General features: G+C 41.4%; 3 protein-coding genes across 9 annotated transcripts in view; all 3 read right to left on the reverse strand.

Moving 5' to 3' along the window:
* The window catches only part of RC3H2 (ring finger and CCCH-type domains 2), a 56,235-nt gene extending 55,748 nt beyond the window's left edge, over positions 1-487 (reverse strand). Inside the window, exon 1 of one of the 5 annotated variants that reach the window (XM_031654489.1) lies at positions 6-487. The gene's annotated coding sequence lies outside the window, so the exon portion shown is untranslated. The remainder of the gene's footprint in view (positions 1-5) is intronic. The other 4 variants (XM_031654488.1, XM_031654491.1, XM_021927176.2 and 1 more) reach the window with 4 other exon arrangements.
* Positions 488-4,726: 4,239 nt separating this feature from the next.
* Positions 4,727-27,266, reverse strand: ZBTB6 (zinc finger and BTB domain containing 6). 2 transcript variants are annotated; one of them, XM_017949578.3, is made up of 2 exons: positions 27,213-27,266; positions 4,727-7,520 (listed from the first exon to the last, which is right to left on the reverse strand). In XM_017949578.3, exon 2 carries the CDS (start codon positions 7,509-7,511, stop codon positions 6,237-6,239), a length of 1,275 nt encoding a protein of 424 aa, XP_017805067.1. In that variant the 5' UTR covers positions 7,512-7,520; positions 27,213-27,266; the 3' UTR covers positions 4,727-6,236. The 2 variants fall into 2 exon arrangements, with proteins under 2 accessions (XP_017805067.1, XP_003911310.1); XM_003911261.5 differs by lacking the exon at positions 27,213-27,266 and adding an exon at positions 8,682-8,866.
* ZBTB26 (zinc finger and BTB domain containing 26) lies at positions 13,827-27,366 on the reverse strand. Of its 2 annotated transcripts, none has more exons than XM_009188136.3 (2): positions 27,213-27,366; positions 13,827-15,727 (listed from the first exon to the last, which is right to left on the reverse strand). In XM_009188136.3, exon 2 carries the CDS (start codon positions 15,715-15,717, stop codon positions 14,392-14,394), a length of 1,326 nt encoding a protein of 441 aa, XP_009186400.2. In that variant the 5' UTR covers positions 15,718-15,727; positions 27,213-27,366; the 3' UTR covers positions 13,827-14,391. The 2 variants fall into 2 exon arrangements, with proteins under 2 accessions (XP_009186400.2, XP_003911308.1); XM_003911259.4 differs by having other exon boundaries at positions 27,217-27,331.
* Positions 27,367-27,386: the final 20 nt, after the last annotated feature.

Genomic DNA, 27,386 nt, shown 5'->3' on the forward strand with positions numbered 1-27,386 from the left:
CCTACCTGAGGGGGCCCGGGTGGGGTCGCTAAGGGCCGCTCCCGGGAGCCCCGCGACGGCGCGGCTCGGCGACGGAGGCGCCTCGTCTCGCCGGGGCAGAGCTCGGCGGAGGTTTCACGACCTCAAACTCCATCGGGAGCTACAGGGACAGCCCCGTTGGCGGCGGCGAAGGCCGCGACGGGGCCTCCTCCTCCTCCCTCTCCCTCCACCTCCGCCTCCTCCTCCTCCTCCTCCTCACCACGGAGGCGGACCTGGAGGGATCCCGACCTAGCTCTCGCGAGAAGTTACTCCCAACTTAACGCGAGATTACGCAAGCCCGGGAGTCGGGAGTTGGAAGGAAAGCGTAGTAGCCCCAGCCACCCAAACTGCGTATCAACTTCCCTCTGCCTCAGCGAATCCACCCCGATCACGTGACAAGGGAGCCCCGGAGCACTGTGGGAGGTACTATGAGAAGGACTAGGCAAGCCGAAGGGACTGATGGGAAACTCCCTGCACATTCATCTGTGCCTTGAGCCGGCTTCCTAGACGCTGGTTTGAGCCAGTGTCTCCTTCGTGAAAAGCGTGGAATCCATTGAGCAGAATCTGATACATCTGTGTTACATTCTACTTCACGTTCCTGTAATGACATGCTGACAGGATCCCTCAATCCCTCCACAATGTCAAGTAATCTCCCAATTACAAAAACAAAAAAGAAAACATGTATTTGGCAGGCACTTCCGTATCTCCGTTCTTTATTAAAGAGAGAACTCTGTTCCTAGACAAAGAGTCCAAAGGAAAAAAAAAAAGCTCTGAGCTCCTCAAAAGCTGGCAAAGATAAAAATTTAAGCACAAATTCTGGCATCATATCTCAAATATTTGTTGAAGCTTTTTCCACAGCAAATTAAGGTAAGAATGATTCTTACTGTTTATAATTTATAGATGAAACAGACTTGGAATAGGGATAAGAGAATTAACATTTATAAACTACTTAGTATGTGTAACGTCCTATGTTAGGTGATATTTAATTTTAAATGTTTTAGTTTTATTTACATTTTATTTAATTAGCAAGGTGATCCTAGAAGGCAGATACAATGTACCTCTTGTTACTGATGAGAAGCTAAAGAATGTAGGCTAGAAAATGACCATGACGCCTGGCGCGGTGGCTCACGCCTGTAATACCAGCACTTTGGGAGGGCAAGGCGGGTGGATCACGAGGTCAGAAGTTAGAGACCAGTCTGGCCAACATAGTGAAACCCCGTGTCTACTAAAAATACAAAAATTAGTCGGGTGTGGTGGCGGGCACGTGTAATCCCAGCTACTCCGGGGACTGAGGCAAGAGAATCGCGTGAACCCGGGAGGCGGAGGTTGCCATGAGTGGAGACCGCCATTGCGCTACAGCCGGGGGGTGGTCAGTGCCAGACTCCGTCTCAAAAAAAAGAAAAGAAAAAGAAAAAAAAGGACCATGACTTGTAATTAAACTCAAGGCACTTTCCTATGTGAAATCAGATGTCCAACAACAAAAATATGCAAGTAAACCTACGATGAATTAGAATATGGAAAGGTTGCTTTTACAGTTTCATCAAAATATATGGTTATTACCTATTTGTCTGAATGACAGGCAAAGATCAATGTTTTTGAAAAAAGATTCATTGGCCACATCAAAGACGTTTCTTCCACACCTTATATTTTTCGTTCTCTTCTCTTTTTTTTTTTTTTTTTTTTTTTTTTTTTTTTTTTTTGAGACGGAGTCTCGCTCTGTCCCCCTGGCTGGAGTGCGGTGGCGCGATCTCGGCTCACTGCAAGCTCCGCCTCCCGGGATCATGCCATTCTCCTGCCTCAGCCTCCTCAGTAGCTGGGACTACAGGCGCCCGCCACCGCCCCCGGCTATTTTTTTTTGTATTTTTAGTAGAGACGGGGTTTCACCGTGTTAGCCAGGGTGGTCTCGATCTCCTGACCTTGTGATCCGCCCGCCTCGGCCTCCCAAAGTGCTGGGATTACAGGCGTGAGCCACCGCGCCCGGACACGTTCTCTTCTCTTTATGATACATATGCCAAGCCTAGAGAACTGTTAACAACCAATACTTGTTTCAGTAATTTCAACTGGACAGTGATAGGTGATTTTACATGTACATATTTGTTTTCCACACTACTGTGTGTATACACACACACAATACATATATAAATATATACACATATATACATACATATAATATATACATATATGTACATATATATATTTTTCAGATGGAGTCTCGCTGTGTCGCAGAGGCTGGAGTGCAATGGCGCAGTCTCGGCTCACTGCAACCTCCGCCTCCCGGGTTTAAGGGATTCTCCTGCCTTAGCCTCCCCAGTAGCTGGGATTACAGGCACCCGCCATCATGCCTGGCTAAATTTTTTTTTTTTTTTTTTGTATTTTTGTAGAGACAGGGTTTCACCATGTTGGCCAGGCTGGGCTTGAACTCCTGACCCCAGAAGATCCGCCCGCCTCGGCCTCCAAAGTGTTGGGATTACAGGCGTGAGCCACCGCGCCAGGCCATATTTTTCTATTCTACTGGATATATTTACATTTCACTAGACAAGAGAATGTTTATTTCTGATAATCTGAGATTTTTCAAAGGTGTCCTGACCACCATATTTATTTTTATTTTATTTTTGAGACGGGGTCTGGCTCCCTCACCCAGGCTGAACTGCAGCGGTGCGATCTCGGCTTATTGCAACCTCCGCCTCCCAGTTTCAAGGGATTCTCCTGCCTCAGACTCTGGAGTAGCTGGGATTATAGGCCAGCGCCACCATGCCCAGCTAACTTTTGTATTTTTAGTGAAGGGTTTTCATCAGGTTGGCCAGGCTTGCCTCGAACTCCTGACGTCAAGTGATCTGCCAGCCTCGGCCTCCCAAAGTGCTCCCAAAGTGTTGGGATTACAGGCGTGAGCCTCAGCGCCGGGCCATGACCACCGTATTTAAAATTACAATCCCATCCCCCTTCTCTGATACTCCCTATTCCTGATTTTTCTCCAAATTCCTTCTCAAATTTTGACAGACATGGATTTTACTTACTTGTTTACTGTTCGTCTGCCTTCACTACAATGTTTCACAAGAGCAGGAATTTTTGTCCCTATACCTAACTTATACTGCATTGTAAGGACTCAGAAGTATTTGCTAGATGAATGATTAATGAATAGCCAGGAGAAACTGTATCCTTTTAATTGTATCCTTTAAAATTCGAAGATGAAGACAAAACACATAGTCCATTCCCACCTCCAGTTTATTATTTCTTATGTAAACATGTAAGATAGTTACATCCCAGGAAAAAGGGCAAGTGTTTTCTCTTACAACAAAGTAACAACTACCTTTTCAAGATCTTTTATATGTAAATGGAGTAAATAAAGAGGTTGAACTCAAACACTTTGCATTTTTCTGTCATATCACAAACACAAACTGTGAATATGTTAAATGAATAAATTCTATACTTTGTCATACCTTCACTTTAAAAAAAGATTCCATTTTCCTGAAAATTTTTAAACATATCATGCAAACAGACACTCTCCTAGGAATGTTTGGAGATCATTCTGTGCTACTGAACAGGAATAAATAATATAAATAATAACCATCACTTTCACAAAACCCCCCCGGCCAGCAAAAATCTCAAAGTGCTCACAAAAAATTTTACAACAATCTACAAGGCACACATAAAACTTAAACATAGTTTCAACCAATTTTTTGTTTTCAAATATCCAAGATAGTAGATACTAATTCCTAAAAAATCAGATTACTATTCTTTTACCCTCTCCTCCCATCTCCATCCTTCCCCCTTCCCCCCATGCCATTTTATCATAGGAAGCAAAAATAAGAAAAGTATTTCAATCACTAGTAAACTATTTCTGAAAAGAAAATATTTTCACACCAACAAATGGCCAGTGTTAGGTCAAATGGAAGCAATGAGCTATGAATGAAAAGTAAGCAATGAGCCATCATCCTTTCCAGTGGAAAGAGATCCACTATTTAGAAAAATTATGTCTCCAATGGAGTACTTAAGTAACAAAGTTCATAAAGACACAAAACCGTCCTCTCTTGCTTTCCCCTCTTCTGTTCTGAGGGAGAATTAAATATAAAATCATGGAATTTTAGACCTGGAAATGATCTTTCAAATGATGAAGATCAAAGTAATTTTACATATATAGTTAAAAAGTTCAAGGAGAAGTTCAGCACAATGTCACTAACTACTAACGTTGGGTTATGAAGTCGGTTTTCTCGTCAGACGAGACCTGCATTCTTAAAAGTCTCTAGGAAAGTTAAAATTCCGTGGAGAATGTCTTTCCCACAAAAGTATCAAAAGAAGGTTAACACTTACAACAACGAACATGTGATTCATCACACAATTTTTATAAATGGTAGAAAGTATATTACATTTTAAAATATAGAAGGGCTTCAATAGAAATTAAATACAGTAGAAATTCTACATAAAGCTAAGTTAACTAGAGGAGGACTAGAACAGCTTGAAAGTAAGATGCATCGGCCGGGCGCGGTGGCTCACGCCTGTAATCCCAGCACTTTGGGAGGCAGTGAGAGGCGGATCCTAAGGTCAGGAGATGAGACCATGGTGGAAACTCCGTCTCTACTAAAAATAGAAAAAATTCTTGGTACTGTAGTCCCAGCTACCGGGGAGGCTGAGGCAGGAGAATGGCGTGATGAACCCGGGGGAGGCGGAGGCAGGCAAGAGATTAAGCCACTGCACTCCAGCCTGGGCGACAGAGCAAGACTCCGTCTCAAAAAAAAAAAAAAAAAAAGAAAGTAAGATGCATCTAGTCAGGCTTCTTTACCAAAAGCAGTTCTTGTGTTTTGAAGAATATTATTTGCCCTGCAGTATATTTTAATCTTTGTTAAAACAATTTTTTAAAGTTTTTTATGATATGTAGATGGGGATATTAGAGAACTATGGCTTGGAACACCATCTCAAATATGACTGTCACTAAAATAATCATACAGTCATGGTTTTCCTTTTGGCGTAATTTTGGAAATATAAAACTCTAGGGATGGTTAAGATTCTTATCAACCCATAGTGAATGGAAATTCCATTAATGTAAATGAAAAAATACAGCACTAAAGCTACCCCTTTTTAAATTGCTCATCGAATAACAGCTAGAATATATATTGCCAATTCAAAACTTAAAATGATATGGATGAACCTCAAAGTCATTATGCTGGGTGAAAAAGCATGTCAAGAAGGAACATACCGTTAAGAATCTGTTTATATGACAGTCCAGAAAAGGCAAAATAATAGTGACGGAGAACTGTTGCCAGGATTAGAGCTAGAAGAGCTGACTACAAAAGGACAGCGTGAGAGAGCTGTTGAGTGAAGGAACTGTTCTGTACCGATTGCTGTAGTGGTGCACAAATCTTTGTGTTAAAATTCGCAGAACTATAAACCAGGAAGAAATTTCAGTTTTACTTCATGTTAAATAAAAAATAAAATAGAGAAGAAGTTTTAAAACAGTAGAACAGATATCTTTGGTAAAGGTAGAATTTCTCATTTTTCACAGCTTCATGCCAATGGTATAATTTTACTGGCCACAAAATTATTGATCCAATTGTATTAAATAAAATCAAGAAACTTGGGCCCAATTAACCATTTCTTAAATATGTATACTAACAAGGCCTGGAAATAAAAGTATTTTAAGGAATATTAACCCTTTATAAAAAATAATCTGCTATTCCCAAGTGAATCTGAATTGTTACTTTATACATTTTAAAATGAAAAGTATCTTGGTGTTTAGTTTGGAATCCAAGAACAGCTGGTAAAAAGTTAAAAAAAAATTTCTTAGTGCCATCTGTTCTAAAGTGACTAGAAACACATAATAGTGTTTTTACCTTTATTTTCTCTGTTCTCCTAATTCATTAGTTTTTATATGATTGGATTTTATACTTAAGTCAGTTACCTAGAGACTCCAAATCAGAATCTGCAAATACTGCTGGATCCTTTGTCACTAGAATCAAGAATGTGTAAGAAAGGAACTCTATTTCTCTAGGGATACTACTGAGACTTATATGTAATGTATGAGATGAGACAGAATCCCATCAGCTTTACTGTGCCTCCCATAACTTTGGAACTGTTAGAAGTTCAGAAAGAATGATTATGTGTAAGCCAACCAAATATAAGAAACAAAGATTAGGGGGGATGAAATATTACAAATGCTGCATCTCTATAGAAATACTTGCCTAATAGAATAATACAAACTTTATATAACAAGTCTGTGATTATAATTATAGTAGACTTTGCCTTTTGAGATCAGGCCTAGATAGTTTTTCACCACTGCTTCTGCCATGGACGGAGGTTAAGTGCTTTTTGAGAGCAGACTTGTGCTTAAAATCCATATCACAACAGTGGCATTTGTATGGCCGATCCCCACTGTGTATGTTCAAGTGGTCCTGAAGTGTGCTTTTAGCAGTAAATGTCTTCAAGCACACAGAACACTGAAAGGGCCGTATGCCCATGTGTCCTCGAATGTGTCGGTTGAGATTTTTCTTCTGTGTAAATGTTTTCCCACACTGTAAGCATAAGAATAGTTTATGCATTTTAAGGTGGCGCAGATAGTTTTCAACATGAAGAAAGCCTCGAGGACACCTGGGGCACTGGTGCCTCAGTGAATAACCTTCCTCCAGATTCTGAATCTCACTCACTGTACCATAACTTCCTTCAGTATTCTCACAAAATAAGCCCTGACCTTGATTCCCAGGAACTTCAGCCACTCTGCTCTCAACTGTAGAATTGATCAATGAATGCTGTGTTTCAGAGAAATACATGCTTGCTTTTGAAGAGGTACAAGGCTGTGAAAACTGCCCATTTTCAACACCAGCTGTACTGATGGATTCTACGTGAAGGATACAAATTTCATTGTCTTTAAAACCTATGTCTACCGCAGACAGCTCTGGTGACTCCATTTCCTTTCTCTCTGATGTCAGACTCTCTACTGTAGACTGCAAAGCATTGCTTTCCTCTTCTTTAACATGGAAATCTATGTTCACAGGACTATCTTCTGAAATTTCAATTATCTCACAGTCTTTATCAGAATTTTCATCTTCATTCTTAACATCAGGATCAGAAGACTGACACAGGTCAGTGTGTTGGTTGTTGTTTTTCATAGAAAGATCAATTTCCAGATACTTTGACAAAGCTTCTGTGCACTTTTCCACAATGTGAACCATTTGAAGGTAACTGGCAGCAGTCAAGTATTTCAAAAGCTCTTTCCTTTTAACTTCAAGTGCTCCAGTATAGCAAGACAGTAACAATTTTCTGCCAACTTCTGCACTCTGCAAGATGGTGATTCTGACATGTTTTGACTGTGTGAGTAAAAACTGATCTCTCATAAAAGTGGAGCAAGCAGCCAAAATCACCTTGTGCCCCTGGAACTCAGTGTCATTAATGTAAATTGATACATCACAAAATAAATTCTGCTGTCTCAAAAGATTCATTTTCTGCAAGACCACATCTCCTTGCTGTTCAAACTGGAAATGCAGAACATCAGACTCAGCAGCCATGATCACAATCTAAGCAAAATAAAACACAAACATTGATGTAATAAAGATAGGGAATGCTTTCTCATGCTGTAATAGTGAAAACAAACAAAAAACCCCAAACCTGATTTAGGAAAAAGAAGACTCAAAGTCTAATCTAGATGCTATGAACCCTTATGCCACCATCTCAAAACTGAGAACTTTATAATGCACTTCTCTATGATCTCAGCACATTTTTCATAACTTTGTTACAACATTTATTACACTGAATTGTAGTGAACAGTTTCTAGCTTGTTTCTTTTGCTAAATGTTGTTTGCGTTGTGGTCAAGAACAATCTGTCAATTTTCAGTATCCAATAATGAGCATGACCACCACAAAGTTGATTTAACATAATATCCCCAATTACAAACCTTAACGTAATCTCTAAACTTCCTACTCCCCACCACTACAACAGGTCTCCCTTTCGGTTCACCTGGACAACTGCAATATCTTCCAACAGGTCTCCTTTATATGTCAGATTACCCTCCTGAGTGCCACCAGGATTAACATCCCTTAAGGTTTTTGTTTGGTTGGTTGGTTGGTTGTTTTTTAATTTCCCTTTTAAATCTTCCATCGCTCTCCTCTACCTCCGGGACAGACCAAATTTCTTAGGGAAGAATACGAGACCCATCACGATTTGGCCATAACCCATCTTTATGGCTTTATCACCTTCTATTCTCTTTTTCATACTCGAACCTCGTTCATACTAAATTTTTCCATCATTGCCCAAACAAAAAGACAGGAATACACATTTCTTAAATTCGCGTTTCCAGTTCCTTTTTCCAGCTAGTGATTAGGCTCCTTTAAGCCCAAATCAAGTAAAACTAATATGACTCCACCTCCCGTTTCCACCTGAGAGTCAGTCGCTCTCTGAGCACCGCGAAATGGTGCCTGATTCATCTGTGTTCCTGCACCGAGCACAGGGGTCCACACAGAGCAGGAGGAGCTCAGGGAACATCTGCTGAACTGAAACCGGATCCCAGGTTCAGCACACAGGTATTCTCGAGGCAACCCTGCGAAGGGCCAAGGCCCTGTCGACCAACTGGTTGCAGCACCAGATTAGCCACTCCGGGGCCGAGCCCAGCTGTCCTCCTCCTCCTCCTCCTCTTCCTCAGGCACCCCCCACCTGAGGAAACTCCCTGGCACTCACTCACCGACTCAAAAAACTATAGAGTCGAAGATTCCGCGGCAGCGTCTGCCCAGGCCGGAAGATAGACTTAGCCAGGAAGAAAACACATCCGGTGCCAACCAGCTTTATTCTTCACTGGGGCCCTCTGGGCGCCCCGGAAGGACATTCTGAGACGGTCTCCCTTCCTCACTTCCCCCCTCTTGGAATGACAGAAAGACACCTGAATGCCGGCAAGCCCCATCTCTCATGTCCCAGTTTCGGCACTCGAGCCGTTCCCCGCCCCCCCCCCCCCTTTTTTTTTTTAAGACGGAGTTTTGCTCTTGTTGCCCAGGCTGGAGTGCAATGGCGCAATTTCCGCTCACTGCAATCTTCGCCTCCCGGGTTCAAGCGACTTTCGCACCGCAGCCTCCCAAGTAGCTGGTATTAGGCGCCCGCCACCACGCCCGGCTCATTTTTGTATTTTTAGTAGAGACGCGGTTTCACCATGTTGGCTAGGCTGGTCTGGAACTCCTGACCTCAGGTGATCCGCCCCCCACGGCCTCCCTAAGTGCTCTGATTACAGGCTTCAGCCACCGCGCCCAGCCCGAGCCGTTTCCTTTTGTGAGTCCTCCTGAACATCCGAATTGGAGACGGGGTTTGAGGTTCGGTTACGGCAGGTCTGTCAGAGTAACGAGACCTTCAGAGTAACCAGACCTTTTATGGATTATTCTGGGACGATTTCTCTCCTTATCGGGGCCACCTACAACTTGAAAGGTAGCAGAGCAGAAACTATCGTAAGGGTCTGTATTCAAGATTACCTAGGTAATGCCCCATCAGGAGCTGGCCCCAACTTCTGGATCTAGCTTCACACTTAAATCCGTTACTCCCTCCCAAAACTTTTGGCCCAGCTGTTTCCTCTGACGTGCCCTAGCCTTTTCCCTACGTATCTTTTTTTTTTTTTTTTTGAGACGGAGTCTCGCTCTGTCGCCCAGGCTGGAGTGCAGTGGCGCGATCTCAGCTCACTGCAAGCTCCACCTCCCGGGTTCACGCCATTCTCCTGCCTCAGCCTCCCGAGTAGCTGAAACTACAGGCGCCTGCCTCCATGCCCGGGTAATTTTTTGTATTTTTAATAGAGACGGGGTTTCACCGTCTTAGCCAGGATGGTTTCGATCTCCTGACCTCGTGATCCGCCCGCCTCGGCCTCCCAAAAGTGCTAAGATTACAGGGGTGAGCTACCGCGCCCGGCCTTCCCCATCGTATCTTTAAAGAACCCGTTTATAAATCTCATCATCCCTGAAGCCATCCTGAACTGCCCTAAGATAATTGGTTCCCAGTTGGGAACCTGTAATCCCTTTCCCTGCCTTCATTATTGCACTTAACACTCCTGTATTAATTTGTGCCTCATCTAGGCAGAGGTATTTAGGACAGTGGCTTACTGATCTTTGTATTCTCGAAGTCTGGCACTTGGTAGGCATCAAGTATTTGTGCTGAATGAAGATATGTCTGAACCAATTCTTTTTTTTTTTTTGAGACGGAGTCTCACTCTGTCACCCAGGCTGGAGTGCAGTGGCACGATCTCAGTGTACTGCAACCTCTGCCTCCCGGGTTCAAGCAATCATCCTGCCTCAGCCTCCCGAGTAGCTGGGATTACAGGGGCCCGCCACCACGCCCAGTTAACTTTTGTATTTTAGTAGAGACGAGGTTTCACCATGTTGGCCAGGCTGGTCTCGAACTCCTGACCTCAGGTGATCCACCCGCCTTGGCCTTCCAAAGTGCTGGGATTACAGGCATGGGCACCCAGCCTTTGAACCAATTCTTTTTTTTTTTTTTTTTTTTTTTTTGAGACAGTCTCTAGCTCTGTCGCCCAGGCTGGAGTGCAGTGGGGCAATCTCGGCTTACTGCAAGATCCGCCTCTCAGGTTCACGCCATTCTCCTGCCTCAGCCTCCCGAGTAGCTGAAACTACAGGCACCAGCCACCAGGCCTGGCTAATTTTTTGTACTTTTAGTAGAGACAGGGTTTCACCGTGTTAGCCAGGCTGGTCTGGATCTCCTGACCTCGCGATCCGCCTGTCTCAGCCTCCCAAAGTGCTGGGGTTATAGGCATGAGCCACCGCGCCCGGGCGCCTCTGAACCAATTCAGAAAGGCAGTTGCTCTTCCAGCAACAGATTCTCGTGGAAGTAACTGAATCCAGTAACAACTTTCTGATTAATTCCTATTTTCTTCTGAAGGCAATCTCAGCATGCTTAATATGTATTTTTAAGACTATACATAAAGAAGACATTCCTATATTCAAAGTAAAGCAATTAAAAAAGAATAGAAGGAGGGGAGAGTGAGAAAATAAACCACTGACACCAGAGCTTTAATCATCACACTTTTATTAAGGAAACTTCCCCATAATAAGTGAAGAGGTAGTTCATAGTATGTCTAACATACAACAGATTTAGAACAGCTATTCATGAGCTGAAATAAAATCTTCTGGGTTGTGTAGGACAGTATTATAGAAGCAGTGACAATAGTCACCTTTCATTTATAGATCTGCTAATAAAGAAACTTAAACAAATTAAAACCATATCTGATTTACCTCAGAGCCACTTCAGTTTGGAGTTTATCTTTAGTATTAAATAATAAATAAATAACTGACACAGTAATTTTTTTTTTAAACCAAACTATGGTAGAGAGTCATCTCCTTTTTAGTTCTCCTGGGGATCCATAAAATACAAATGCTGAATGATAAAGGTTTTAAAAATCTTCCTCCTCTACAGAAGTATGACTAGTTTTGAAAGTCATCTTCCTCTATAAAATGTACTGGATATCAGTAACTTGACTTCTTTGCAATATAATCTAACAAACATGTATAAGCAAAGAAGGAGGAAAGTCAAGTTCCACAAAAATTAGAAAAATGTCTCACAGAAACAGAACACCTCTCCAGCCAAAAATGGAGGAGACTGTAAATCACTTCAGTGGTTTGCATTTTCAAAAGGTGAGAACTAAATGTTTTACTGATACAAAAGCACAAAGTTGCTGATTTTAACTGATGGAATACAGCAAGGCAGCTTTCTTTATTATTTCTAGTATAAAAGCAAATTGAGACTTTGTTTCACTAAGACCATATGCGACTATAAGCTCCATGAGGGCAGGGACTCTATCAATCTTACCTTCATTATCCTCAGTATCTAGCATAGTGTCTGGCAACAGTAGGTGCTTAACTAATGTTCCTTGAACAACTGAATGAACCCAGAAATAGTCTCCAACCAAAGAGACCAATCTTATTTGAACCCGTGCCTTTTAGTCTTCAAACCAGTAACAAAAACAGGACATGAATGTGAGCAAAGGAAGCACTCCAACTTGAAATTTTCCTGTGAAGAAATGATGTTGACAGAAAATACCAAAAAATGCTGTTTGGTTGACAGGGTAGAGTCTCACTATTGCATAGAATTGGTACTCTTTGGCTGGATCATGTAAAAATCACAATGCTAGGAAGCATCATTAGACCATATAATGAGTGATGTTAGGCATAAGGTACCTATTAGCTTTATCACTCAACTGTATTATCATTTTAAATATCTGAACAAAAGACAAAAATCATACTTCACATCTGACACACATGATGATAATTTACATGTGATAACAATGATACATGTAAACGTATCAAATATAACAGTTTAAGATCCCCTCTGACTATACAAGCCTAATTTTTCAAATCTGCATGCACTCTCATAGCTCAAAAACAAAAACAGAAAATCCTGATGGAAACTAATAAACAGTTTTCCACACAAAATCAATTTTGCATTTAGATCTTCTCACATTATTCTTGCTTTTTCCCTCCCTAAACAACACCTAGCAAATCACTCACTTGGATGGGAAGAATATAATACTCATCTAACTAAAAAATAATTAATATAAATCCCTCTGTGATATTTTGTTGGCAAAATTCAGGTTGTCTCAGCCAACAGGGAGACACAAAGGGGAAACACAAACTAGGAGCTTTTTGCTAATGCATTATTCTTCATGTACTAAATATTTTAAAGCCAAGGGATAGTGAGAAGAAGGAAGAAGATGCTAGCTCACATTTAGTTATACCTTGGCCAATATTGGCCAGGCCACCTCTTCAGGGTTTGGATACCCCAACTTAAAATGAAAGAGGTGGAGTAAATGACCTTTTAAGATTCTCTAAGGACTCTACTAACACTATTACCTAAATCTAACTCATGGGTGAGAAACAAATAAGACTCAAAATTTTAGGTCTGAAGTACAACATGTGTTTTAGGAAAAAGAGTTGTTTTGTTTTTCCTTTTTGAAAATTAACTTTGTATTCGCAATCAATCAAAGGCAGCAAGGTGGGACAGTGTACCTTTAAGAGGAATATCTGTATACAGAAATTTGATTGCCCTTTCTGTGTCCAACCTAACTTTTATCATCCATTTTAGAAATTAAGGTACACGAGGAAATGAAAATTCAGAGACTTTTATGGTGCACAGGACAAAACTCTGATGGCCAAATTAATTCACCTTTCTGATGGCTCAACTCTGAAACAAAATTCAGAGACTCCCAAATAGACTCTTTTTGGAGAGCCCATTATACTTTAGCACATTTTTAGTGTGCCTGGAGCAGTCCTGATCTCAAAAGCATCAACAAATTACACATTAATTATAAGCAGATGGGCTGGGCACGGAGGCTCACGCCTGTAATCCCAGCACTTTGGGAGGCTGAGGCGGGCATATCACGAGGTCAGGAGATCGAGACCATCCTGGCTAACATGGTGAAACCCCGACTCTACTAAAAATACAAAAAATTAGCCAGGCGTGGCAGCATGCGCCTGTAGTCCCAGCTACTCAGGAGACTGAGGCAGGAGAATGGCATGAACCCGGGAGGTGGAGCTTGCAGTGAGCCGAGACCACACCACTGCATTCCAGCCTGGGCGACAGAGCGAGACTCTGTCTCAAAAAAAAAAACAAAACAAAACAAAACATATATATATATAAAAAAGCATATGGCCACTTATGGGACATGCTACCAGAGAGAAACCTCCCATGTAAGTGCTGTTGTATAAGTGTACTTCTATCCCTGTTGATTATGCTCCTCATGGTCATCCCTAACTATCTGCCTGCAGGTGTTCCTCAAGAGAGGATACTCTAGTATATTTGAACAATTCAATGAGATGAAATTGGGCTATGATACTGTTAAAAAGAGTACATAACAAACCAGCATACTTCTTTATAGCCAGCTCCAAGACAAGTACAAATGGTAGGCAGCAGATTCATTTATCAGACATGGAGGAATAATCAATAGGCAACCAGAAGTTCTACCACATTTTCAGGTCAATAGCAATATCGCCTTATATCTCAGCCTATTTTCTACCAAAGAAAGATTATTCACTTCTCTTAGCATAGCATCTATTAGTGGAGAGTAGGTGATGTTATTAACTTGTTGGTACCTTCGGAATGTGCCTAGTGAAAAGCCTAAAACAGTGTCAGTCTAAGACATAAGTCAATGTTAGGTAGACAAAAGGAATTATTCCTTGGGAAAGGAAAACAGACTTTACAAGATAAATAACTCAAAACAGAAAATGGGAGAGGGCAAAAGTAAGGCAAATCCACTCCAAGTGGTACGTTGCCTGGTCTATTAGTGCTTTGACTCACTCCCTACCACCTACACAGAGGCTTTGGAGAAGTCAAACTAGCAAAATCACTCCTAAAAAGACCGAGACTATTGCCACATTCTCAGTCAGCTCGAGTTGTGAGCATGAAGCCCCTACTCAATTCACACAAGTACTATCATTTCTTAAGTTCAGGACAGCTTGGGCCAGTTTACCTGCATCCAGGACCTGTGTTGCATCGGGTTGTGGCTGACACCCTTTAGAGTCTGTGACTGTTGTACATGCAAAAGAATCAAAATCCACTGTGAGGTCTTGTACATTTCTCTCATTGGCATTATCAAAGCTGTTTTTGCCATGCAGCTGTTTAAGGTGTTTCCTCAAAACTGGTTTATGTGCAAAAACCATATCACAATAGTTACACTTATGGGGCTTATCTCCACTGTGAAGGTTAAGATGATCCTGTAAGGAACACTTCTGAGAAAAGGTTTTCCCACAGATTTTACACTGGAAAGGTTTAATTCCGGCATGCACACGCATGTGTCGATGAAGGTTGCCTTTCTGAGTAAAAGTCTTGCCGCAGAGTAGACACATAAAGAGTTTGTGCATTTTTAAATGGTTGGCGTAGTTCTCCAGGTGACGAAACACCCTGGTACACTTTGGGCATTGGTGATGCCACTGTAGGCCTTTGTCTACACCTCGAATATTAGGGCCAAAGACATCTTTTGAGGCCATGATGATGTTATCACTGCCTGTATAAGAAAGGGCATAATTGTGGAGATGGTTTTGTTCTATTTCACTTACTCTGTTTTCCACAGTTGAATTTATCAGGGAGTGCTGGGGCTCTGATGAATGTAAAGCAGTGGGTTCAGAAGAAATAAACTGGTTCTGATCTTTTTTACTTCTAACCTCTGATACATCCCCAATAGATTCTACCTTAACAATCTGAATATCACTGTCCTCCATATCCATACTGTCTTCAGATGGATGAATACAAGGTGAGTCCTGCTTTGGGGAGCCTCTGGCATCTCCCTGCTGTTCTTTTGACTGGGGAGAAGCACTCTGTGGTTCACATCCCTCTTTACTATCCATTGGTTGTTTTGGCTTTATAAACTTCCACAGGGCCTGTGTGCACCGTTCTACAATGTGGCTCATCTGAAGAAAACTTGCAGCAGTCAAGTAATTTACCAGTTCCATCTCAGGGAATTCCAGCACACCACTATAACAGGATAAGAGCAATTGTCTCCCCACTTCGGAACTCTGTAATATGGAGATTTTCACCTCTCTGGAATCATTCAGTAAAAATTGGTCTCTTAAGAAGGGGGAACCTGCAGCAAACACAATTTTATGTCCCTGTACCTCAATATCATCTATGAGAACTGTAACATCACAAAATTTATTCTCTTCTCTTAATTTGTTCATTTTTTGTAACATTGAATCTCCATAATTTTCAAACTTGAAGTGAAGGAGATCTGATCTTTCAGACATTTTGGCAGACCTAAAGAACAGAAATGTAAAAAGGTTGAATTTAAGGAAATTCAAACAATTAAGAAAGCTGGATCTACCTTCCAAAAACAAATCTGTGTTGTCATATCTGTTTTGTATGTATCCAAATGAAATCTTCCTTGAAAGGAGAAGCCACTATAACAGGTTTCAAAGGCTGTTAAAAATTACTCCTTACCAACATCAAGTGCCAATTGCACCTAAAGAGTGGACTTGTATTTGTGTAAATAGCTTGGCATTCATTCAACTTTTAAAGATACTTAATACAAGAATAGTGCTTGGGCTAGTCCAAAAGTATCTTTTAACTTCTCAGATGAGAATTCTATCAGGTTTCTAAAGTAAACTAAAACATAACCCACACAAGTAAAGACGAAATAATTATCTTATTTTGTATAAAACGGTGAACCTGCTTCTTCTAAGACAAGAGAAATTGCCTTCTCACTTCAGAACTCTAATATGGAGATTTTCACCTCTCTGGAATAATTCAGTAAAATCTGGTCTCTGAAGAAGAGGGAACCTACAGCAAACACGAGTTCCTTTGCTCTTTTTCTTTGCTCTGTATTTTAAACAACTGCACTGACACTGCTTGCCCAATTCCTGGTCAAACCTTTTTCTGTTGAAATTGATAGGAACTTATCCATACAAGTATTTCTGCAATAAAATGAAAGTCACAGACCTAATGGGACAATGTTTAGGCAAAGACAAAGTTCTTTATCCTGTCCATTCTGGAAAAATCTAAAGTCTGTTTTAAGGAACATTTCTTGATATAGAAAATAAAACACTTGATGCAGAAAAACCAGATGAGCTATATGGTGGGAATCTGAGTAGCAGTAACATAGATCAAATCAATCCCTATTAGATTCTGTTCTTTAAACTTTATCCCTATTTATCAATCATTACTCATTATGTGGACTACTAGAACTGATTCATAAATGTTGCCTTGGCTTCCTTCTTATGTTCCCTCTAATACAGTTTTCACACCACCACATCTTTCAAAAACAGAGATCTGATTATACCCCACCCCTGCCTAAAGTCCTTCAGTGACTTCCCATTATCTCCTGGATGAAGACTAACCTCTTGAATACAAACTGATTAACCAAACCCAATCATAATTAAGGTAAACACTGGAAAAACCCATTCAACAATGGAGAAGGTATCTTTCCCCAAACTGTCTGCATACTGATTCCTTTATATAGCAATTCCTTTGGAGAAAGTCTCCATATTCTGATTTCATACTCTCATAAATGATTTTCTCATAACCTGGCTTCCCATTTGTCTCTCTCAAGGGAAAAGATAAATTTGCCATGCCAACACGCTAATTCCAGTCCACCAGTCACTATAAACTAATGACATAATGAAGTGACATTCTTTATACACACACACACACACACACACACCAGTCTTCTATGAGATTGGTAGATGTGTTAGGTCTGTCTTTGAGATATAGCTCTATAATCTCAGTGCATCAAGAAATTCACTGAATTTTACGTATTAATCAACCACCTTAGTTCAGAGTCAGATGAGACAACCAGCTTCTCCTGGCCACATCTGGACCCCAAAGTTCAATCTTTATAATCTTAACTTCTGTAACAATGAATATCAGCTCCTGATGGCAGAGTCTAGGTTTTATTCTTATTCCTTAGTGCCTGATACATAACATCACTCTCTTGGCTCCAGACCTAATGATACTTGTTTCCTTAGTTTAAAACACTACTTTCTAGGCCAGGCATGGTGGCTCATGCCTGTAATCCCAGCACTTCTGGTGGCCAAGGCAGGTGGATCACCTGAGGTCGGGAGTTCGAGACCAGCCTGACCAACCTGGAGAAACCCCGTCTCTACTAAAAATACAAAATTAGCTGGGCGTAGTGGCACATGCCTGTAATCCCAGCTATTCGGGAATTTGAGGCAGGAGAATCACTTGAACCCGGGAGGCAGAGGTTGCAGTGACCCAAATTGTACCATTGCACTCCAGCCTGGGCAACAAGAGCAAAACTCCATTTAAAAACAAAACAAAAAAAACAAGCTGGGCTTGGTGGCTCATGCCTGTTATCCCAGTACTTTGGGAGGCTGAGGTGGGTGGATCACGAGGCCAGGAGTTCGAGACTAGCCTGGCCAACACACTGAAACCCTGTCTGTACGAAAAATACAAAAATTACCCAGGTGTGGTGGCACGTGTCTGTAGTTCCAGCTTCTCAGGAGGCTAAGGCTGGAGAATCACTTGAACCTGGGAGGCAGAGGTTGCAGTGAGCCGAGATTGCGCCATTGCACTCCAGCCTGGGAGACAGAGTGAGGCTCTGTCTAAACAAAACAAAACAAAACAAACAAACAAAAACACCACTTTCTAAACAATTCTGACTCCTTTATTTTCTCTGAGAGGCCCTTCCCCGACCGTTTAATACAGTACAATTGTCTCTACTGGGCCCATTGCATACTTCTATTGTAACAGTCAACACACTTTATCAAATACTTATTCCTTCCCATCCAAACTCCAAATTTCATGGTATTAAGGGAAAGCATCTCCATCTAATGCTGGGAACCTGCATCTTCTAAGACAAAATATTCTTTCCTTTTGCTTTGAATTATATTATACTTATTGCAGCTACATTGCTTGTCCCATTACTGGCCAAACCCTCTTCTGTTCAAATCACTGTCTATTCCTATCACCTAATATTGCACTAAACACACAGCAAGTGCTCAGTTTGCATTAGTTGAATCTCTCAGATTAGTCTGACAGTGGTAAGGAAGAACTGTTGTTAGGAAAACCAGCTTAGTGTCTGCAGAAGCATTACAGGTCTGAGGCCATGATGGCCTAGAAAGAAAGAAAAATTGGAAGAAGAAGAAAGGAAAAATAACAAAAGATATTTCAAAGCACTTGGTAACTGACCGGATATAGAGAATGAATAAAAGGAATGTGTAAAGATTCTAAACTTAGGAGTTCATTTGAATGAGAATGGCATTGAAAGTGAGGTGACAGTGACTCACGCCTGTAACCCCAGCACTTTGGGAGGCCAAGGTGGGCAGATCACGACGTCAGGAGATCGAGACCATCCTGGCTAACACGGTGAAACCCCATCTCTATTAAAAATATAAAAAATTACCCAGGCATGGTGGCAGGCGCCTGTAGTTTCAGCTACTCGGGAGGCTGAGGCAGGATAATTGTTTGAACCTGGGAGGTGGTGGTTGCAGTGAGCCAAGATTGTGCCACTGCACTCCAGCCTAGGTGACAGAGCAAGACTCCATCTCAAAAAAAAAGAAAAAAAAAAAAGAGGTGAAATTTAGGAGGGGAACTGGTGTGGCACCAGTATAATAATAAGTATATTAATAAAAATATAAACAAAGCATAAGCTTTCCCCTTGTATGACATTTTGAATGTACCGATAATAATCACAATAAATACAAAAACTGCATTGAGAGAGGAGCGATGTAGACAACCAAATGAAACATCAGAGAAAAGAAACTCAGTATTAACTATGAAGGGAAAATCTAGAAGATATACAAGGAAAATGTCAGTAACTTAAAGCAGCAAAAGTATTATCATTGGTCCCTTTTAGCAACTGCAGTGGCTTAAAATATTCATTTTGGATTTGGAGTGGTGAATGTTCCAATTTGTAACCAGAGTTGTAAAAATGACTGTTTCAAGCAGCCAAACAAAAGTGGCATTCTATTTTAGCATTTAGCTGGTTTTGAAGGTGCCTATGAAACCCTCAGATCAGTATTTTCCTCCTCACACCCCAAAATAAGCATTCATTGCTTCTACCTATATTATGACAGTACTCACAATGCTTTAGACAGGTATCCTCAGAGACAATTGTTCCTTGCTCTAAAGATGAGCAGCTGTCATGTGTCATATGACAGTGTTTTGTTCAACAATGAACTGCATATACAATGATGGTCCCATAGACTGTAATACCATATTTTTACTGTACCTTTTCTATATTTAGATACACAAACACTTACTATTGTGTTACAGTTGCCTACAGTATTCAGTATAGTAACATGTGGTACAGGTTTATAACCAAGGGGCAACAGGCTGTATCATACAACCTAGGTGTGTAGTAGGCTATACCATCTAGGTTTGCATTAAGTATACTCCATGATGTTCACAAAATGATGAAATCACCTAACGACGCATTTCTCAAAACACATCACATTAAGTGATGCATGACTATGCTTACTATCCATCAGTTCTCAAGAAAATTATCAAGAAGAGCAGCCAACTGGATAGTTCAGGGAAGTGTTTGCTTTGATCTGTCTGCTGTAGTCTAAGAATGTGAGCAAAATTTATTGTTTTTTTAAAGGACATTTTCCCTAGGATGTGTCAGCCCACTCTATTGTCTCTCTTTGATAAATTATTTCCAGGCCTCACATCTTATCCCTTAATTGTTTCCTTTCACTACTTTCTCTTTCCAATAGACTGTTAGTTATTTGAGGGTAAGGACCAATGGTTTGTTATACTTTATACAGCTCATTTAACAAAAAACAGAATAATAATGAGTTCTTAATGTTCCCCCATGAAATTATTACTAGTCTATGATACAGATGCTCTTCATTACCGTGATATCTTCTTTTGAGTGACTAGGGAGAGCTTTCTTTCTAGGGTTTGTTTCCAAAATAGTTTTGGCAATATAAAACCAAATTTTATCTTTTTTTTCTTTTTTTTGAGACAAGGTCTCACTCTGTCATCTGTCACCTAGGCTAGAGTGCAGTGGCGTAATCATAGCTCACTGCTGTCTTGGCACCAAGGCTCAAACAATCGTCCTGCCTCAGCCTCCTGAGTAGCCAGGACTACAGGTGCACACCACCACACCTGGCTAATGTTTTTATTTTTTGTAGAGACATGGTCTTGCTGTGTTGCCTAGGCTGGAGTGTAGTGGCATAATCAAATCTCACTGTAAACTAAAACTCCTGGGTTCAAGCAGTCTTCCCACAAGGCCTCCCAAAGTGCTAGGATTACAGGCATGAGCCTGTTTTAAATACTTAAAAAAATTTTTTTTAATAGTTAAAAAAAATTTCTTACGAACTGTCTTAATTTTATTTAAAAATAAGAGAAATGATACCTAATCTTCCTTGCTACATTTCAGGTATAGATGTTATACCTAAATTGACCCATTTAGGCTGAGCACAGTGGCTCATGCCTGTATTCCAGCACTTTAGGAGGCTGAAGTGGGCATACTGCTTGAGCTCAGGAGTTCGAGACCAGCCTGACCAACATGGTGAAACCCCATCTCTACAAAAATTACAAAAATTAGCTGGGCATGGTGGTGTGTGCCTGTAGTCCCAGCTTCTTGGGAGGCTGAAGTGGGAGGATGGCTTGAGCCCAGGAGGCAGAGGTTGCAGTGAGCCATGATCATGCCACTGCACTCCAGTGTGGGTGACAGAGCCAGATCCTATCTCAATAAATAAATAAATAGGCCGGGCGCGGTGGCTCAAGCCTGTAATGCCAGCACTTTGGGAGGCCGAGACGGGCGGATCACGAGGTCAGGAGATCGAGACCATCCTGGCTAACACGGTGAAACCCCGTCTCTACTAAAAAATACAAAAAGCTAGCCAGGCGAGGTGGCGGGCGCCTGTAGTCCCAGCTACTTCGGAGGCTGAGGCAGGAGAATGGCGTAAACCCAGGAGGCGGAGCTTGCAGTGAGCTGAGATCTGGCCACTGCACTCCAGCCCAGGCGACAGAGCGAGACTCCGTCTCAAAAAAAATAAAAAAATAAAAAATAAACAAATAAATAAATAAATTGACCCATTTAATCGTGACAATTTCTACAGGTAGGTATTACCATTATCCCAGATTTTGTATATGAGGAAACTAAGTTTAGAAAACATAAATAATTTGTAAACCCTAACAGAGGTTGAAAGCGTTAAGTGTTAGATCTGGTACTTGTGTATACGCTGCATGATGCCAAAATCCAGGTATGAAACTACTAACCTAGGTACAGTTTTTTTTTTTTCTTTTTTTTGAGATGGAGTTTCGCTCTTGTTGCCCAGGCTAGAGTGCAATGGCGTGATCTCAGCTTGCTGCAACCTCTGCCTCCTGGGTTCGAGCGATTCTCCTGCCTCAGCTTCCTGAGTAGCCGGGATTACAGGTGCCTGCCACCATGCCAATTTTTTTTTTTTTTGAGACAGAGTTTCGCTCTTGTCACCCAGGCCAAAGCACAATGGGCTTGCCACAACCTCCGCCTCCTGGATTCAAACTATTCTCCTGCCTCAGCCTCCCCAGTAGCTGGGATTACAGGCATGTGCCACCACGCCCAGCTAATTTTGTATTTTTAGTAGAGATGGGGTTTCTTCATGTTGGTCAAGCTGGTCTTGAACTCCCGACTCGGGTAATCTGCCCACTTCAGCCTCCCAAAGTGGTGGAATTACAGGCATGAGCCACTGTGCCAGGCCTAATTTTTGTATTTTTAGTAGAGACAGAGTTTCACCATGTTGGCCAGGCTGGTCTTCAACTCCTGACCTCTGGTGGTCTATCTGTCTGCCTCGGCTTCCCAAAGTGCTGGGATTACAGGCGTGAGCCACCGTGCCTGGCTGGTATGGTTTTATCTCAAGGATAATATTAATTGTGTAACTCTCAGATTTCCTTCCTTACATTCGGTATCATAAATACAGGCCAAGAAAATTCACTGAGCTGCACACTTATGACTTGTATATTTTTGTTTTGGTTATGCTTCAAAAAAAGGTTTATGTTTAAAAACAAAAGTTGTGACTTCAAGCCAAATTTGCATGAAATTAGAAGACTTAAATGGCAAGCATATATGTATTAGTCATATTCCTGATTGCATGTTATGCCCTTATTATACCTTTCTCATCTATTTTACTTTATATTATTTTCCATCTTTTGTGTATTTATTTTTGTGGACTGAAACTTAATGCCATTTGCAAATAAAGCAAAAAATAAATATTATGAATATGTTTGATTTCACAATCCCCAACTGTAGGTAACATCTAACTATAGCAGTAATTACTCAAAATAGTAATAAAAATCACTCACATAATTCTAGATTATAGTCAAGCTTCTTGTAACTGAAGGAAAGTAAAGAACTGATCAGGTAGATTAGAGACACAGTCATCATATTTTGTTGATTCTTTCCTCAGACTGATCACTAACTCCTCACTCCTCCATTCTTACATCACTGCCATAGTTCAGGTCTTTATTATCTATTGCCTCGGTTACTGAGATTAAATCTGAATACTGTTGAGTTTCTATTAGCAAGTTTTGAATGATATTTCTCAAACATCAATGTAACGGGAATATTCTCACTTCCGTTTCACTTATATTTATACAATCCTTCCACAATGATAACTAATTTGAAATTTTCCCTTTGTTCAAATGGGAATAGTAAAAAAGGACTAATTACTGAATATTCCAGGTAGGACAATGTTCATTGCTATACTATAGGCAGTGAGAAAATAGTTTCTTTTCTCAAATGCTTCTAATGACTACCAGCAAGTAAAATTTTTCTATCTGTACAATAAATTCCTAAGCTATGTATCAGTTTGCTTCCTCACTTGTCTCATAAAAGTGCCCTTATCTTTCAACTTACCACTCACAACTACTTGGAAATCTTTGTCCCTCATTGACATATGTTCTTTTTCTAAAGAGGCTTTATTATACTACAGCCTTTCTCTCTATAAACCTTAATCTTGTTCTTCTTTTAGGTAACTTTCATGACACAATACTCTCCAAGTTCTCAAGCTTTTGTTTCAACTTTTAAGTAAATATATACAGAATATATTCTTCTTGAAAAATTTTTGAAGATTTTAGATGTAATTACTTCTCAACTGCCTACCACTCAGCATTCAGTTTAAGTTTGATCCTTCCTGACTCTCCCTCCCTGTATTTTGTTTATTTATTTATATATTTATTTATTATTTTTTGAAACGGAGTCTTGCTATGTTGCCCAGGCTGGAGTGCAGTGGTGCAATCTTGGCTCACTGCAACCTCCACCTCCCAAGTTCAAGCAATTCTCCTGCCTCAGCCTCCTGAGTAGCTGGGATTACAGGCACGCACCACCAAGCCCGGCTAATTTTTGCATTTTTAGTAGAGATGGGGTTTCACCATGTTGGCCAGGCTGGTCTTGAACTCCTGACCTCAAGTGATCCACCCGCCTTGGCCTCCCAATGTGCTGAGATTATAGGCATGAGCCACTGTGCCCGGCTCCTCCTGGCATTTTAAAAACAATACTTCTATATGTCTAGCCACAGAAAGTATAACGTAATTAAGTTTCTTATACATAAACTAAACATATTGTTTTGCAACTTCTTTCACTTATTGTTTCTGAGAGCAATTTATGTTGATGAATACAGATTTAATTCTTCTTTTGATTTTTTTTTAAATTTTTTGAGACCAAGTCTCATTCTGTTGCCCAGGCTGGAGTGCAGTGGTGCGATCTCGGCTCACCGCAACCTTGGCCTCCCAGGTTCAAGCGATTCTCATGCTTCAGCCTCCCACCTCCCAAAGTGCTGGGATTACAGGTGTGAGATACGGCACCCGGACTAGTTCTTCTTTTAAAACTGTTATGTGGAAGTGGGCAAATTACTTAACTATTGATCTGTTTTCCACCATTGTTTTGCTGGTCTGTTCTTTGAGGCTTCACTAAATTGTATAAGGATAAGTATCTCTTTCAAAGCTAAGTCTCCAATTTTTTGCTATGTTTTTTCAAAAAGCCTGTCTTCTGTTTCTCAATGTTTTATTACCTCTCTATGTTAACAATCCCTAAATCCCAATCCCCACGGCCAAACTTAACCAAACTAAATCTCAATTCAAGGTACTCAGAAATACCTGTTCTGGGCTTCTTCCCTATCACTTGAAATGCATGAAGCCTACACTCGTGCACTGTCTAAACTTCAATAAGCCAAAAAAATTTTTTATGGAGAATGGCTTGAAGAACAGTAAACGTAGAGACAAGGAAGCATTTTAGTATGTGATTACTCTAACAGATCAAGACAGAATGACATGGGCCTGAAGAGAGACAACAATAATATGGATGGAGAGGGGAAACAGATTTGAGAGACTTTTCAAACAAAGAACTGATGGGCTTGGTGACCAATGTGGGGAAAGGGTCAAGATGACTCCAAGATATTTGGTTTGAGTAACTGGATATCTCTGAGTGTCATTCAGTAAAGCAGGGAATATTGGAGGGCATGATCATGAGTCTGGTCTTGAGCCAGAGGAGCCTGCATGACATCAAGGTGAGGATCCATGAGCTGGCTGAATATGAAGAAAAGATCTGTTTACAGATGGTAAATGATAAATGAAAGCATGAGAGTGGAAGAAATTAACCTAAATTGGCAGAGAGTAGAAACAGACTTAGGAAGAAAGAAATAAAAAAAACGTATCAAACATAAATCCTTTACTTACCTTCTTCTCAACCTGGGTCTCCTTCCAAGCCTCTCCATTCTTATCAATGAGCCTCTCTTTGCTTAAATTTTTCCCACTCCTTTGGCTCCTATATTCAGTCACTGCATAGAGCAGTGGGTAAAACCATGGACTCTGGAGCCCTATTTCCTAGGATCAAAACCCTGCTCAACTACTTTCTGTGTAACCTCGAACCACTCTGCTTCAATGTTCCCACCTATCAACAGGAACTTATTTCATACGGTTGTTATGGAAAATAAATGATTTAATTTTTAAAGAGCTTAGAACAGTGTCTGGTATGTACCCTATAAGCATGTGTTAGATATACAAATAAAGCCTGTCAATTTTCTTTGTGAAATCCTTTATAGATGTCCTATTCTTATTCCCATTTAACACCAAACCAACTGAGCTGCCTAATATTTCATAGAGTACCACCTCATCACTGCACTAAATTGCTTTTTAAAAGGTCACTAATGACCTCTTCATAAAGAAATGAAATACTCTCCCCTCCCCCAAGTCTCCAGAAGCTCTGCATGAATTGATCCAGTGGTCTCTCCTCAAAATTCCCTTCTCTTGATTTCTGGGCCTTCTTGCTTGCTGTAACCCTGCACTCCTACACTTTATTGCCTACCTCTGTTTCTGCGACTCTGCTTACTACTACTAGCTCCAATTCCTCTTTCTGCTTCATAAATGTAAGCATTACCCCCCCAAATTTCCTTCTTTTTCAAAATTCTCTTCCTGATGCCAGCTATTCCCATGGCTTCCACTTCTATGCTGATAACTCAAACTTTTACCTCTAGCTACAATGGTTAGGCTGAGCTAAAGATTTGCATTTCCAACTCTATGCTGGACAGCTCTATGTGTCTATCGCATTAGACCTTTAATTCAACATGTCCAAAAAATGAATTCATAATCTACACTAAGCTCATGGCTTTATTTCTGATAATGGCATCACCATCCTTCAGCTCAGAGGTCTAAAACCTAAGAATTAGATTTGGTCCCTCTCGCTTCTTCAGCATTCAGTTAATTATGGAGTCTTGACATAATCATCTCTAGTATACTTGTCTTCTTACCAATGACACCATTTTAACTGTATTTCAGGAATTCTTTGTCTCTCACTAGGCTGATCCCATTGCCCCTTCAAAAGAATCTCCGATAAGAGTTCCTAGGTTTTAGCTAAAGAGTCTAAATGCAGTTAATAGAAAGTCCCTTCTCTATGGGCTTTCTACAGAACAAAATGATTTCCTGCAGTGCAAATCTGACCATATCAATCTTCTGTTCAGAACTCTTCAAAAAACTACCCATCTCCTTTAGGATTACACCATTCACCATCTGGACCTCAGTCGACTTTCCCAGTCTCATATTCATTCTGTGCATAGGAATCCCCCCATTTCCTCCTCTTCCCACACAAGTTATGCTCATTTCTCCACAGTATTGCAGCTGTTTTCCCTGAAAAACTCTTCAGCACTTTACTCTCTCCAAGTACAATTCAGACATCACTTTCTTTCTAAAGCCTTCTCAGCAACCGTCCCTTGAGCAATTAACACATATGTGACTGATACATACATATATATATACACACACATAGGAGTACTTATTTATTCAGATCTGGCTCCCAAACTTAATCCTGAAAACTGGAACAATATCTTGCGAATCTCCAGTGTCTGGCATAGCGCCAGTAATATAAAAGGTGCTGCGGCCAGTGGCCAAATAGGGGAAAACCCCAGCAAAAGGGTAACCTAGCACTCACAGCGATTCTCAAGTACTGGCACTGAATGCCTGGGCTTCAGCTGGCTCCTGAGGCTCGTTTTATTAGGGTCTCACACCTCTGGTACTTCTTATAAGATGCCAGAGTCAGGCCCCCAAGCCAACTGCTGGGCCCTCAGCTGGGGTCCTAGGAGGCGGTCCCAGGGGCATCCTCAGGCTCCCCACTCCAGTCACAGGAAAGGGAAAGGGGCGGGGCGCAGCGTGGGCCGGGCCAAGGGCTCCTCAAGTCCCCAGGGGCCTAGGCCAGCCTCTCGGCTCCCATCCCAGTGCAGGTCCCGGCTGATCCAGGGCCCCAGGGGGGTTCCATTTTGAGAGACCCCGCACCCCAGCCCGGCGCTCCGGCCGTCTCCGCACTTACAGACCCGGGGGAAGGCCGCCGTCAGGATCCGGCACCGCCAGGAGCTCCGGCCCCTCGGGGCTCCGGGAAGGGGGAGGGGCAGGGAACCCGAGCCAAAGGGGGACCCAACGGAACCGGAAGGGCAGCCCTGGCCGGACAAAGACAACTTCCAGGTCCCATGGTCCTCTCCGCCAA

The sequence above is a fragment of the Papio anubis genome, chromosome 13 (genome assembly GCF_008728515.1).
Source record: "Papio anubis isolate 15944 chromosome 13, Panubis1.0, whole genome shotgun sequence".
NCBI lineage: Eukaryota > Metazoa > Chordata > Mammalia > Primates > Cercopithecidae > Papio > Papio anubis.